Here is a 14,162-nt window from a genome sequence, read left to right on the forward strand (position 1 = left end):
TTTGCAGGTAAATTACCTTGGTTTCTCCGACATATCCAACAGAAGCCGGAATTCACTTTTGCAGGCCATTTTAACATCTGGGGAAGTGGAGACTCCTTTCCTGGGAGTTATTTATTTGTTTCTAAGAAACAGCCTTCTCTGGGAGAAGACTGACTTCTTACCATCTTTCTTTCTTTCTTTTTTTTTTTTTTTAAAGATTTTTTTATTTATTTGTCAGAGAGAGAGAGGGGGAGAGAGAGCGAGCAGAGGGAGAGAGAGAGGCAGACAGAATGGCAGGCAGAGGCAGAGGGAGAAGCAGACTCCCTGCCGAGCAAGGAGCCCGATGTGGGACTCGATCCCAGGACGGTGGGACTCGATCCCAGGACGCTGGGATCATGACCTGAGCTGAAGGCAGCTGCTTAACCAACTGAGCCACCCAGGCGTCCCTCTTACCATCTTTCTTAAGGATCTACAGACATCACACTTAAGATTAGGTAAGTCTGCTTCCTTCTTTGTAGTACTCTTCCCTACGGAGTCTGTTCTTTTTAATTTAATTTTATTTATTTACTTGTCAGAGAAATAGCACACAAGTGGGGGAGCGGCAGGCAGAGGGAGAAGCAGGCTTCCTGCTGAACAAGGAGCCTGATGTGGGACTCGATCCCAGGACCCTGGGATCATGACCTGAGCCAAAGGCAGAGGCTTAACTGACTGAGCCACCCAGGTGTCCCCAGAGTCTGTTCTTTTTGAAAAAATAAACGATGGCATGTATGGTTCTAAAATTAATATCACGCAAGTAAATATGCACTTAATTGCTAGAAACATGAACTCCTTTTGTTCTAACTTTTGCCCAGCCCATATAATATAGTTCATCCTTGTAATTCAGTCTTTACATCTCAGTATTTGGTATGTCACCTTTCCTCCTGATGTAGGGCTCAGGGTAGAGAGAGAAGATAAGGCAGTGATATTAGGTTCATTTTTTTTGCCAGTTCCAAACATAATTTGGTGCTATAAGAACTCCTATCACTACCTCCCCCCACCAAAAAATACAATGAAATGGAAAAAACATCCAGATCTATGTTTTAAATCAAGCTCCACCTCAGAGGGCAGGCTGTCTGTAACTTACCGAAATGGACTAATTCAGAGAGCCCGGGATCGGCAGTCGCGTTCACCGTCTGAAGCAGAGACCAAGCCCCTCCAGGCCGGCTCTGAGAGGGGATCCTGCCTGCTACATATGCACCATACAGGCATGCTAAGAGGTGGTTCACTAACTGCCATTTCTATAGCAACCCACACACACTCTGCAGGCTGTGTTTTGGGAAGGCAGTTAAAACTGGATTCTACAATGTAGCTCCACTTAGAAGATGCTTTTATTTCTGTCATCTCGTTAGTATGAGAGTATTCAAATCCAGTAACCCAACTGATCATTAAACGGCAGAAACTCATCACATCCAGAAACCGAAAGGTTGATTTCTTGGCCAATGTCACTCGGTCACTTTCAATCCGAACCACTGACCTGGTTTGCATGTTCAGAAGTGACCCTTCCTCAGGGCATCAAGTCAGATCACAGTCTGACAACCGGGGAACATTGGACAGCCATCTGCTGTCCCAGTTCTAGGCGAGAGAGCAAATGCCTGTAAAAGCAAGCTGACAGAATGCTCCTGGATGGCCCAGAAAGCCTCAGCTACGATGCATTCAACAGGATCAGTGAAACTTCATGTGCCAGACCCGGACAGGAAAACCACTTCCTCCAAAGGACACACTGCACCCCCGCATGTGACTGACGAGGACGTGTGCATGTCCACGACACCCTCCCCTCTCCCCACCCATGACACAGACACTGGCATTGTTCTAGTTTGCAAAAGCGCACCACTAGAAGATCATAAGTTCAAGAAATCCACTAACTACTCAAAAGAAAGACTTGTGCTCACTATACCAAGTCCCCCCCTGCAGCATCAAGTGGCATTTGAACACGACAGCTTCAGTGCTGCATGTAAATACAGCAAAGGTCTGAATTCTAGTATATGCAAGCTGCACTTCTTAAAAAAAAAAGCTTTTTTTTTTTTTTGAAAGGGCACATAACAATGAGCCAATTCAAACTGCTGTAACATACTAAACAAAATCCAACTGTACTTATGTTCTCAGAGTGCTGATCTATTCGGTCATCCTCCGACGAACATGTGGGTTGAAGGGTGGAGATGCTAATTTGTATAATGGAAAACTTCTCCTATGTTCCAAAAGAAAGAAAAAAGATAACTGTAGCCACTAAAAGAAAGCAGAAGACAAGAGCGATAAATGGCGGCATCAAATACGGAGGCCACTCTAACGGTGTCTGAAAGGGAGCCCCTCTAGGTCCCTCTCTTAAGAGTACACTTTGGTTATCCGGCAGTCACGGACTGTGGTATTCAAGTTAGTGTTAACATGCGGATTTATTTTTCAAATAAAAGTCCCATGGGAGTAAAAGTGATTTCATCTTTCTTTAGAGAATTTGAAGTCTTGCCCTATAACAAAGCTGTTATCACTCTGGGCATCAATTCTCTCTCCTGGCACAATGCTGGAGGGCTACCAAGAGGGCAGGAAGTACAGACTGTGGCTGCACCAGGCACCCCCACTTCGGGCCTGCAGACCATGAGCTAGAATCTACATTTTTTTTTTTTTAAAGATTTTATTTATTTGTCAGAGAGAGAGAGCACGCACAAGCAGGGGGAACAGCAGGCAGAGGCAGCAGGGAGCCTGATGGAGGGCTCGATCCCAGGATCCTGAGATCATGACCTGAGCCGAAGACAGATGCTGAACCAACTGAGCCACCCAGGTGCCCCTAGAGTCTACATTCTAATACTAGAACGGTAAGAGCTTCCCTGTTGCAGGCCTTTTAGATCAAGGATCACATTTTTCTGTATGAAGTCAGTATGTATTTTAAGTTTGTGGGGACATCCAGTCTCTGTCTCATCCACTCAGCTCCATGGGCGTAATGAGACAGCACTCATGCAGACCATCCACAAATGGGTATGGTTGTGTTCCAGCATCTTTGTTCCTTTAGGTTGCTATAAAAAAAAAAGTGGGGCACCCGGGTGGCTCAGTGGGTTAAAGTCTCTGCCTTCGGCTCAGATCATGATCCCAGGGTCCTGGGATCGAGCCCGCATCGGGCTCTCTGCTCAGCGGGGAGCCTGCTTCCCCTTCTCTCTCTGCCTGCCTCTCTGCCTACTTGTGATCTGTCTGTCAAATAAATAAATAAAATCTTAAAAAAAAAAAAACAAAAAATCACAACCCAACTGTATTCTCTTGTAGTTTTGGAAGTAAAAGGTCTGAAGTCAGTTTCCCCAGAGCCCAAGTCAAGGTGTCCACAGGCTTGGATCCTTCTGGAGGAAGGAGGCTCCCAGGGGAAAATCTGTGGCATTGCCTTTTTCAACTTCTCATTGCTGCCTGTGTTCCTTGGCCTGTGACCTCTTCCTCCATAGTCAAAGGACATCACTTGAGTTTCTGCTTCCAACACCCTGTTGCCATCTCCTCCGGTTCTGACTCCTCCTGTCTGCCTCACAAGGACTGCCATGATCACAGTACGTGCAATCTCTCTGTTCGTATGTATATGATTGTCTTCTGTGTAGACAGTCTTCTTAAGTACAAATGTTATTTCATAATACATTCAACTGCCCTGATAACTAAGAAAATGCAAGGCCCTGCTCATACGTATTTCTAGTATCCCTGTAATACATACAATTTAAGTGAGAAGGGCTACATGACTATTTAGGGGTTGGAGAAAGGGATTTGAAAATAGAGATCCCGCCCACATAATGTGACAAGCTATGGGGACCCCTCAGTGCAGCCGGGGAAGGGGAAGAGCAGACAGTTTGGTGCTGTAGCAATGCAGGTGTGCAGAAGACAGTGGCTTGAAATGAGGCAGAGTGATAGGCAGGGGCTGGCTCTGAAGGCATCTGTGTGCCCGAGAAGCATGGACTGGTTCACTACGAGTAGCTTGGGGACAATCTCACGTGGGAAAGTGGTCTGTGCTTTGGAAAAATAACCTACATAGCGATACAGAAGACCTAGTGGAGGGAAGAGAGATGGAAGGCCCGCCAACAGCTACAGGAATTGGGCAGAAAATGGGGCAAGAGTCTGAACCGAGGCAGAGGTAACATGGAGAGGATGGGGAGAGGGAAAGCTTGAAAAATGATGATCTGACAGCAACACAGGACCAGATGTGGCTTCAGGAATAAAGTGGGGACAACTCTCTGGTTTCTACTCTGATGGTCTGGTAGACGATATCCTTAACCAAGAAAGGGAACAAGAAGAGGTTTAGATGCTGGAGTGAGAGTTCACTAATAAGCCTTAATTTTAGGCATCTTGGACTTGACTTTCCCATGGCACATTCATAAATGGATGTCTACTGGAAGGTCAGAAACACAGAGCAGAAACCAGGACCTGGGTACACGGGGAGCCATGGGAGTGAGGAAAGAGGTGAGATGACCCAGCAACTGATGTAAGGTAAGGTAGCAGCTGGGCAGAGGACAGAGGCCAGCAGCCAGCAGACGAGGAGGACCCAGGGGGAAACTGAGTCAGAGAGTCAACAGAGGAGGGCCCTTCATAAGGAAGGAAGCCCTTCAAACGCTGCAGAGACTTCAAAGCAGATGAGGAGGTCACCTGCCTTCAGAGTTGTGCAGCTCCTTGGTGACCTGTTTCCCATGAGTTGGTAGCAGGAACAGGATCACGGTGGGCTGAGAAATGGAAGAGATCCTTCCTTCAAGAGATCTGGGTTAAGAGGTTTCGAGGGCACAGTCTGTGAGAGCTTTCTACAGGACAGGGAGGCTTCTGTTTACTTTATAAACTCTTACAATGTCCTTGCTCTGTGCTAGGTGCTCTACTAAGCCTCTTACAACCATTAATTCATTTTCTCCTTGGAGTGGTTAATTTTTTGTGTCAACTTGGCTAGGCCATGGTCCCTAGATATTTGGTCAAGCACATATCAATTTTGCTGTGAAGGTATTTTTTAAAAAATGAGTTTAACAATATTAAATCAGTAGGCTAAGTAAAGCAGATTACGCTTCATAATGTGGGTGGGCCTCATCTAGTCAGTTGAAGGCGTCAAGAAAAAAGATTGACCTCCCCCAAGGAAGAGAGAATTCTGCCAGCAGACTACCTTTGGGCTCAAACGGCAGCACTGGCTCCTCTCTGGGTCTCCAGTCTGCCGGCTGACCCTGCGGATTATGGATTTGCCAGCTTCCACAAATGTATAAGCCAATTCCTTAAAATAAATCGGTTTCCTCCTTTACTTACCTACCTACCCACCATACACACACACACACACACACACACACACACACACACTATTGGTTATTTCTCTGGAGAACTTAGTCTAGTACACTCAGTTTAACAACATTAGGTATTGTTATTATCATCACCATTTCACAGTTGAGGAAACTGGCACAGAGAGGTTAAGTAATTTGCTCGAGGCCACACAGCCAGTGGGTACCAGAGTCGGAGTTCTAATCCAGTGTGCCCCCAGACCACTTGCTCTTAACCACATGCCATGCTGCGGCTCTAGAGCACTGGCCTGGGCACGTTTGCAGCCAGCTGGGAGGTCAAAAGGAGAGAAGCAGAATATACAAAGAAATAAGAGCCTCGACAAACACATGTCTTATCTGAATGAGAAAACAGGCATGGGGATTTGCCCAAGGTGGGACTTACAGCTTTACAAGAGCAGATCCAGGTTTTCAGGATACAAAATGTGAGCTGTCTCCCTTCTCCTTCCTACTTTCTCCTGTGTGCTTCTGAGATTCTCCGAGTCAGGCCCCTCTCAATTTGTTGACTTCTGGGAGTGCTGGGCTCCTTATGTCCTGACTAAGTCATGGCGTACAATGTCAGTGGTAGCCTATCTCCGTGCAGTGTATGTTAATGCAATGGCACCGTCCATCCATCAGTGTCAAGTTTAGTACGTCTTTAGTAAAATCAGTGAATTCCACACAATTATGGCTCCTGTTAGTAATTATTTGGAAAGCAAAACAAAATAAAACAAACAAAACCAAACCAAACCCTACCCTACCCAACAGGCATTTCTTTTCAAATATAAATTCCCAGAACTATGATTTGACTACTCATGGAATTAGGTATCTTTGAAAATACATTGGACATCAAACATCTCCCAATAATCTTTGTGCAAAATCTAATGCTTTAATATCCTGGACGAGGGCATCTGAAAACTGGTATTTTCAAGCTTGACTTTCAAGGGACGGAATACCCAAGGGGGTGTAAGAATGAAGACGGTATGGAAATCCAAGCACACGGACATGGGAGCCCATATTGCTGTGATGAGTATCAACTATAAAACTTCCTACAGAACAGTCTGGAAGGATGTATTAAAAGCTTTAGAATTTCATACATTTTTAATCCAGCAGCATCACTTCCTCTAAAATTTTATCCTAAGGAAACAATCACGGCCATGCCCAAAGATTGAGCTACAAAGATATTTATCCCAGCCCTGGTAAGAACAGTAATGTGTTCTCTAGTTCTAGGGCACAGGGCCACCAAATTACGGCACATTGACATAATGAAATACTATATTAATTCTGACGTTGCGGACTCACAGCGGATGCTTGGTAAAGATGTTTATGATATGCTAGTGATTTTTAAAGGCAAGTTACAGAACAGCGTACAGCATGTAATCCCATTCCTGTTAAAAATATATTTTGTGGAACGCAGTCTTTCTAATAGGGCCCCAAGGATCCCCACTTGCGGGCGTTCACACACATGTATGGTCCACCCCACCCTGCACCACATTGGGCCCTGTGACCAATAGCATCTGGAAAGAAGTGACGGTGTGCCCCTCTGACATTCGGCTGTAAAAGACTGGGTGACTTCTTCCATTTTGCCCACTTGTCCTTCTGTGTTTCATTTTACTTTTTTTCCCTTGGGTCATTTGCTCCGGTGAACGCAAGCTGCCACGGTGTGAGCAGCCCTATGGGGGGACCCCCTGGCAAGGAATGGAAGCTTCCGACCGACAGACCAAGGCTGGTGAGGAGCCAAGGCCTGCAACAGCCCTGCGGGACTGCAAGCGCGTCACCAGCCCCTACCGGACCCCGAGATGAACACAGCCCTGGCTGGCGGCCCAGCTGCAAGCTTGCTAGTGGCCCTGACCCAGAAACCACCCTCCCAGTTGGGCTCTGCCTGGACCCCTGGCCCTCCAGAAACGTGAGCTAAGAGATGCTCAAGTGTTGTTTGAAGCTGCTGAGTCTTGGGGCAATCTGTCATCCAGCAACAAAACCTATCACATACGTGCATGGCGGAACGACCAGGAGGATGTAATGCAAAATTCGGTGAGTGGTTTTTCTCTAGGTAGGGGGATTACGGCTCATTTTAGTTTCTCTTTTGGGACATTGTTGGCAATGTTTTTCCTTTTTCATTAACTTAAAAAACCACATGACCGAGAGAGAGGATAGAACTTTCACAGGATAAAAGGTTAAAGATTAGTGGAGCTGATTTTAGCTCTAATAACCTTTAAAGGCTCAAGTAAGTTAGCTTAAGTGTACCACAAAAACAAAAGCAAGAGGACCCTTCTGAGAGTGCACCTGCATGACCCAGTGGTGTGAGTTTCATCAGCCAGAAACCTCACGGTGCATTCAGTACCTGCAAGGAAAGGAGACTTGGACGGGCTTCTTAAAAGAGAAATCCATCAGTCATGAAGTCACCTGCTAGCCAATCACGGAGTCTCGCTTACCCAGCTTCTGGTCAAACCGCCACGCCGCCACGTAGGCATTGTGCCTCAGACTGCTCTGCGTGGCCAGGGGCACGGTGACATAAATGGGCCCATCCACCAGCACTGGCGTCCCATCGCCGCTGAGCAAGTGGACGCTGACGGCTGTGACTGGGGTCAGGTCGTACCTGGTGCCGTTTCCTGCAAGCAAGAGGGATTCTCCATCACATGTGCAGAAGGGACCTATGTGGGGCTCAGGCCACTGTCTGCACCCACCATTCACAAAGTATGGTGCCTCCTACACGCCAGGGACTGTAGTAAGCACTTGGCATTTCTAAAATCCTCACTGCACCTTTGTAAGGCAGGCAAAATCCACATTTTATACGTAAAAGCAACAGGCTCACGGAGGGCAGTCGTCGACAGGAGCTGGCCCCAGGGGCGTGGGGGTCTGCCTGGGATCCAAGCTCAGGTCTGCCGACTCCAAATACACTGCGGTGCTTTGCTTTCAAAAAGGGACCTCAAAAGGAAAAGACTCATCTATAAAGTGAGAGGACAGGATGTGCAGAAATCCCTGACATCAACTCCTAGACAAAGTCAGCCCCATGCACGTGTTAATTATTTGGCAGAGCCCCATTGTGAAACCAAATGTTTTACATTAGAAACTGCTTAAAAAAAGGGGGGGGGATTTTTTTCCCCCCAAGGAATGCTTCTACTAAAAGTAAACTACTGAAAACTTGGACTTGAAATATTTATGAGTTATTTTAGTTGCCATTGTTATTTTGATCTGTTTAAAAGGAATTTAATACCCCAATTATTCTACATTAGAGGGCTTTTACCCAAGCCTATGCTTTAATGACTGCCTACTTTATAGATAAATCAGGGAATGCTTATGACAGTGATATTATATTTATATACTTAAGTAATCCATTTCAGGACAATTTTTCTCCAGTGAAATATAATATCACACAAAATGTTTTCTGTTATAATTTTAAATCTTGAGCACAATGACAAAAGCATGGTGATTAAAAAAAAATGTAAGCTCCATCAGAAAATAATCTATAGGATTTCTTAAGGTACTTAGATACTTACCAACCTATCAATTCCCTGAGTTAATGCAAACCTCCACTTAGGACTAGATATAAACATTTAAAGTGAATCTAAGTGAATTTTAGGGTTCAACACCAGTTATAGCTAAACCCTTTGTAGAGCAATGTATATATGGGTCACGACAGTGCTACCTTTCACAATTTATGCCCATCTCTGTCCTTGAAGGAAAAGGCATGATGATGGGAATTTCATCAAAAGGTCCATCCTGGAATCAGGTTCAAGTTCTGAAATCTTGCAGTCTGGCCATTTCACTTTAGGGTAAAGAAAATCCAAACCCAGGATTTACCAGATTTCTGGTCAAAGCATCTTCTGGATGGAGACCTAAATGTGCCAACTGCCCCCAAGAAGACACAGGAGTAAAAAGCCAGGTAGGTCTACCATGTACCTCTCTAGGTTCTGTTAGACTTTCCAGATGAGACAGAAGTGAAAACCAAGAGAAATTCAGGAACTCACTAGATTTGGTATAAACAACTTGGACATATGTTCTCAACTGGGGAGCGCTGCTGCCACTAGCAAACCCGAGGCAGGAGGTCCGCAGAGGGAAGCAGCAGGTTGGCTAGAACAACCTTCCAGACTCATCACCCAACCTTGCCTCCCACTTAGTTCCGCCTCCTCATGCCCACTCAGGAATTCTCCCTTCCTTTTTTCTTTTGCACACTCCTCATCCAGGAAGCCGGGTTTCCAGTACCCGATGCCCCCTCTAGCTGCACACGTGGCCTCAGGCAAGTTACTTTGCTCCTTAGGGATTTGCTTTTCTTATCTGCATCATCTGGACTAGATGCTTTCCTATGAGCCTACGGAAAGAAAACAGACTCAGCTATAAACATTCAGAAGTAAGTACGCATTGCAGAAAAGGGCATCTTAGTTAAAGCAATATACATCAGGTTCATGTGATTTAAGGTTCTTTTAAAAGCTCTCCATTAGAAGAAACCATAGGCAGTGATACCCGCTTTCTTGAGGCTTCTTTTCTTTCTCAGCGCCCTGCTAAATGTCCACTCCTACTCTATGCCTTCCCAAACCCTCTCTCTTTACCCTCCCACTCTTTTTATTCTGGAAGGGCTCAATTGTTTCCCTTCCAGGCCTTATTCTAAGACTGCGACAAAGCACTGAGGTTTGTATATAATAAGGTCTTTCCTTCTTGTTCCCTCCTGATGTTACCAGGCTCCTGTCATGACGGAATAAAGATAGTAGTCAGGTAAAGCCAGCAGGGTGAGGGACAGCACCACTGGACCAAGCTTAGGAGGCCTCCGACCCATCCCTTGTAATATAAAGGGTTCGGTTCGGAGAGCATCTAGGGTTCTGTCTGGCTTTGACTTCTGTTACCATCTTTGCTGGTTGTTAGTCGTTTTACCGACTCCTCTCTGTCTTCCTGGAGTTACTAGCAGGAGTCCTTCCTTGAAAACCCTTGGGAAATGTCAGAGGGCAGTGGTGTGCCTTCTTAGCAACCAGAGTGGGGAGTGTGATGCTGGGAAAGTGGAGCATCTCGGACCCATGTGGGGGATGAGGTTGCCCCGTGTGACACCAGGAAACTGTGGAGCAGGTGGACGCAGGGGAATGAATGAGAAAGTGGGCTGAGTTGTTCTATTAACAACTCCTCTAGAAACTCCCACTGACTGGACACGACCAAGAATACTCCGAGGAAACCAGCCTCCAGCGCCCTTTCCAGTCCCATTCGTGGCCTCCATTCACCACTCCCAGACTCCAGTTACGCCCTGCCATTTCATAGGTATGTGTGGGCTGGGCTTTTATGGCCCTGCCAGGAGCAAGTGGGGGGGGTGCGGGGAAGAGAGGCTCTGCACCCCAAAACCAGAAACAGGCACCTAGCTGACGAGATGTCGGGGTGCTAAGCAAAGCCCACGCTCCTATTGCCCTCACAGGTGTGAACCAACACGCCCAGGGGTGGCCGCCTTTCCTGGCAGCGCTCAAGGAGTGTCTGATTCCTCTTCCCACATCAGCTGTCAGTTATTTCAATGGAAAAGAAGTTGCATGTAACCTTCTGAAGACCTTCCTCCTTTCCTCTGAAATAACGGAGTGATTTTAAAATAAAGCAAACCCCACTAAAATCAATAGTTCTATGTCTTTGCGTTCTTCTCCCTTCCTCATCATCTCTGGTTTCATAATTTATTCAAGAGCTCTTGGAAGTGGGGCACAGAATAATTAATGAGCTCTCAGGAATGAGGCTGTCCCTCCAAGTTAGGGTTTTGTGATTGTGCACCATTTGTTGGGGACACTGGCAGGAGGTTGCACGATGGTCTCAAATTGTACTTTTTCGTGTTCCCTGAAATACGACTTTTCTCCTCAAGCCATACGCTTAAAGTAAAAGCCAACATTTCCCCCAGTCATATTTACTTAAAGTGACTGCCATGCGGTTTTATCTGATGGCCAATTACTGATCTTAATTGCATTTTCATCACGCATAAAACTGGAAGAACCATTTCTGAAAGCAGGTGCCAGCAACAGGCGAAAAGGGAGTTACCAATCACCAGGTCACTTTGGTCAGTCACCAGAAATTCGCCAGCATTCTACAAGATGAATCAGACGCTGCAGGTATACAAGCGTTTTCAGAAGGACCCAAGATCCATTTATAGAAAGCACCGGACAAGTCAGGGAAATCCAATAAAAGCGTCTCTGGGAAAATGCGGTCACCTCCTCACCTACCGCGATTTCGCCCAGAACAGACTCCGGTTTTCACGCTGACGTTGCGACTCATCCAAAGTATCAAGAAAAGGAGAAGGGAGACAAGAAATGACTCAGGACCTCCACGTCCTCCACTTTCCAGTCCCGAGGAGTAGGGACCCAGCGAGTGCCGAGGGCACCATTGGCTGAGAGCCAGTCTTTTTTTGGACCGGTAAGGAATTACTACATACTTTCTGGCTGCTGGTTTTTAGTTTCTCTGATTTTTTAGCTCTGCGTCAGGCCAGTCTAGGGTGACACAGACGGAGATGACTTAGAGGCCTGGATTCAAATCAACATCAAAGCCTGACCGCTGTTTGCCAGGTCAAGGTGGAGAGAACAGTGCAGGGGGTGGGAAGATGTGGGAAAACGCTGGGTGGCACAAGGTAGAGCGCCGAGGCTCCCGTTCCTAAATGCTCCTGATTCCTAGATACGACAGGGCCCATTGTCCTGCCTCTCTGCATCAGAGCCACTGCCCCTCTTCCCCTCCCCACTGAGACCCGTGGGTGGGAGGGGCTGGGTATCCCTGCGGGGGGCACCCACTCCAGAGACAAGTGGGACAAGGGCCAGAGAGCCTTATATTTTGGGGGAAAAAAAAACCCAACTTCAATTAAAAGCACTTCTCTGAATCACATTTAGTCTACCAAAGGGGAGCTCCGAATGGACGTGAGGCAGGATGGCTGAAGGAGAGGAACGTACTCACATGTATTCCCGCCGTGGTGTAGACAGGAACCCCTAACACCGTTTCCAACGTGCTCCAACTTCACAACTCTGGCTCTTCCAGTTAGTCCTAACGCCTCGAGCCACATGCAAAGATTCAGACACAGAAACCCCCGCTGAGAAGAGAACAGACCCCAATTACCTGTTCCATTTCCATCCAGTCCTCGCAAATAAGGAAAACTGTCCACCTCGGATGGGGAGCTGGCGGCCGTGAGGAAGGCCGTGAGGTCGCTGTAGCTGGTGTTCTCAGGCAGCCGCAGAGCTCTCCTCTGGAAGTGAACTCGGGGCTGTGGCCGGGCACCTGCAGAAATTAACTTCTGAGTTACCTCCCAGAGGAGCAGTAAATCTCCAGCAACCAGGAAGTGCTTCTCCGTGCAGCAGCAGCAGCAGCGGCGCCCGCCCGCCTCCCCCGCCCCTCCCCCTGGTCCCCGCATCTCCGCCCCTCCCCCACTGGCGCAGGGCACAGAGATGTGACAACATGCTATTATAGGGCTAGAAATAATAGCCCATTGTCACGTTTGTTTTGACACAGGATGTTATTTAGGTTTTTAACAAAAAAGCTTTCCAAGTCCTATTTGTGAGTGAGCTTTTTCACTGCCCAGCATTTGCCCGCGGAGGGGGGGCAACATTTTAGGAAAGGAAGTCCACACCGGTGAAAGGAACAGATGATGGGTTCATCTCTTTACGTAAACAAAGCAAGCGATACCCTCTGAGACTGTTACAAACACCTCCTCAATCTTCTGGTAAAATCTGCTTTACCTCCACAGACCAAGTGGAGGCAGAGCAAGGAAATTCCACGGGCAGCCCCGGGCAAGAATTGCAAACAAGAGCCCAACAGTAACCAATGCTTTTGCTTCTGCAGACGCTGCCATAGCATCTGGTCTCTGGGGATGAGGGGCACCCTATTCATCGCCCATTACGTTGCCTCTTTGAGGAGGAGGCTCTTGAAAGGAGGTGGAAATGCTCCCATTGCTGCCCGCAGCTCCTCTGTGCAGAAGGACAGGCGGGGCCCCTGCAGATGGCTCCCCGCGGAGACATCGTCTGCAGCGTGTGCTCCAGATGTTGTTTTGACTGCAGAACCCAAACCTGTTTTTCCCTTAATGCTATGGCGACAGTCACAAGACGTCAAGGTGCTAAGTCATTTTGCGCAAAACTAGCAAAAACCTCCTGAAGAGACAAATTAATAGAAGTGGAAGTTGTGGTGGCACTTACACACTTCTGTGGATTAGAAGAGCCGTTCCTCAAAAGCAATGATCCACCCAGCCAGTGCTGGTCACATCCTGCCCCGGGGCCTGTGGTTTCCCCTGCGGTCGGTTGGGGGCTCCCTGGCCCAGATCTGAGGCTGTCTGAGCCCATGGTCTTTATGCCTACCTACCCCAGGGTTCCTTTTAACCCTGATCAGAAAGTTTCAAGTGGGGAATAAGCTTATCCAAAAGGGTTCTAGCAGAAGGGTGTTTCAGAGCTCAAAGGTATCAGAGTCCACATTTCTCTTTTTTTAAAGATTTTATTTATTTGACAGAGACTGCAAGAGAGGAGACACAAGCAGGGGGAATGGGAGAGGGAGAAGCAGGATCCCCACTGAGCAGGGAGTCAGATGAGGGGCTCAATCCCAGGACCCTGGGAACATGACCTGAGCCAAAGGCAGACACGTAACAACTGAGCCACCCAGGCGCCCCAAAGAGGCCACATTTCTCTTCCTGCAAGCAAGGCTGCAGGAGCCTGACAGATGTGAAGTCTGGGGTACCTGGATCAGGTACCACCTAGGGTACCACCTAAAAATCACCCAAGTTCTCAGATGACTGGCTCTCCACTCCGTGAAGCACAGGCCCCAATTTCAGGCCCCTGGGAGCCAGACGCCTACAGTCATGACTCCTGTCTACCTTCTGTCACCTCCACTGAAACTAACTGGACAGATACGTACCCTGGTGTCAAAGCCCCATGGCATCTCTACCCCCAAAACAACCCACGGCCGTGCACTAGCCTCCAAGTGTCTGTCTCTGTT

At 47.5% G+C, this 14,162-nt stretch overlaps 1 protein-coding gene and 1 long non-coding RNA gene across 7 annotated transcripts in view; one reads left to right on the top strand and one right to left on the bottom strand.

Moving 5' to 3' along the window:
- Nucleotides 1–14,162, bottom strand: part of FAM171A1 (family with sequence similarity 171 member A1) — a 124,229-nt gene that overhangs the window by 20,178 nt on the left and 89,889 nt on the right. For all 3 annotated transcript variants that reach the window (XM_045069194.1, XM_045069195.1, XM_045069196.1), the window contains 2 exons: nt 12,303–12,461; nt 7,685–7,861 (listed from right to left, as the gene is read on the bottom strand). In XM_045069194.1, the coding sequence (XP_044925129.1) occupies nt 7,685–7,861; nt 12,303–12,461 (336 nt within the window). The remainder of the gene's footprint in view (nt 1–7,684; nt 7,862–12,302; nt 12,462–14,162) is intronic.
- LOC106003947 lies at nt 321–10,820 on the top strand. 4 transcript variants are annotated; one of them, XR_006603365.1, is made up of 7 exons: nt 339–473; nt 3,265–3,533; nt 6,906–7,283; nt 8,933–9,135; nt 9,511–9,600; nt 10,368–10,493; nt 10,645–10,820. It is a non-coding gene; the product is annotated as an uncharacterized LOC106003947 (long non-coding RNA). The 4 variants fall into 4 exon arrangements; XR_006603366.1 differs by having other exon boundaries at nt 9,025–9,135; XR_006603367.1 differs by having other exon boundaries at nt 321–473; nt 6,906–9,135; nt 9,437–9,600.

Source organism: Mustela putorius, unplaced genomic scaffold (genome assembly GCF_011764305.1).
Source record: "Mustela putorius furo isolate JIRA1106 unplaced genomic scaffold, ASM1176430v1.1 tig00003913_pilon_pilon_pilon, whole genome shotgun sequence".
Classification (NCBI taxonomy): Eukaryota; Metazoa; Chordata; class Mammalia; order Carnivora; family Mustelidae; genus Mustela; species Mustela putorius.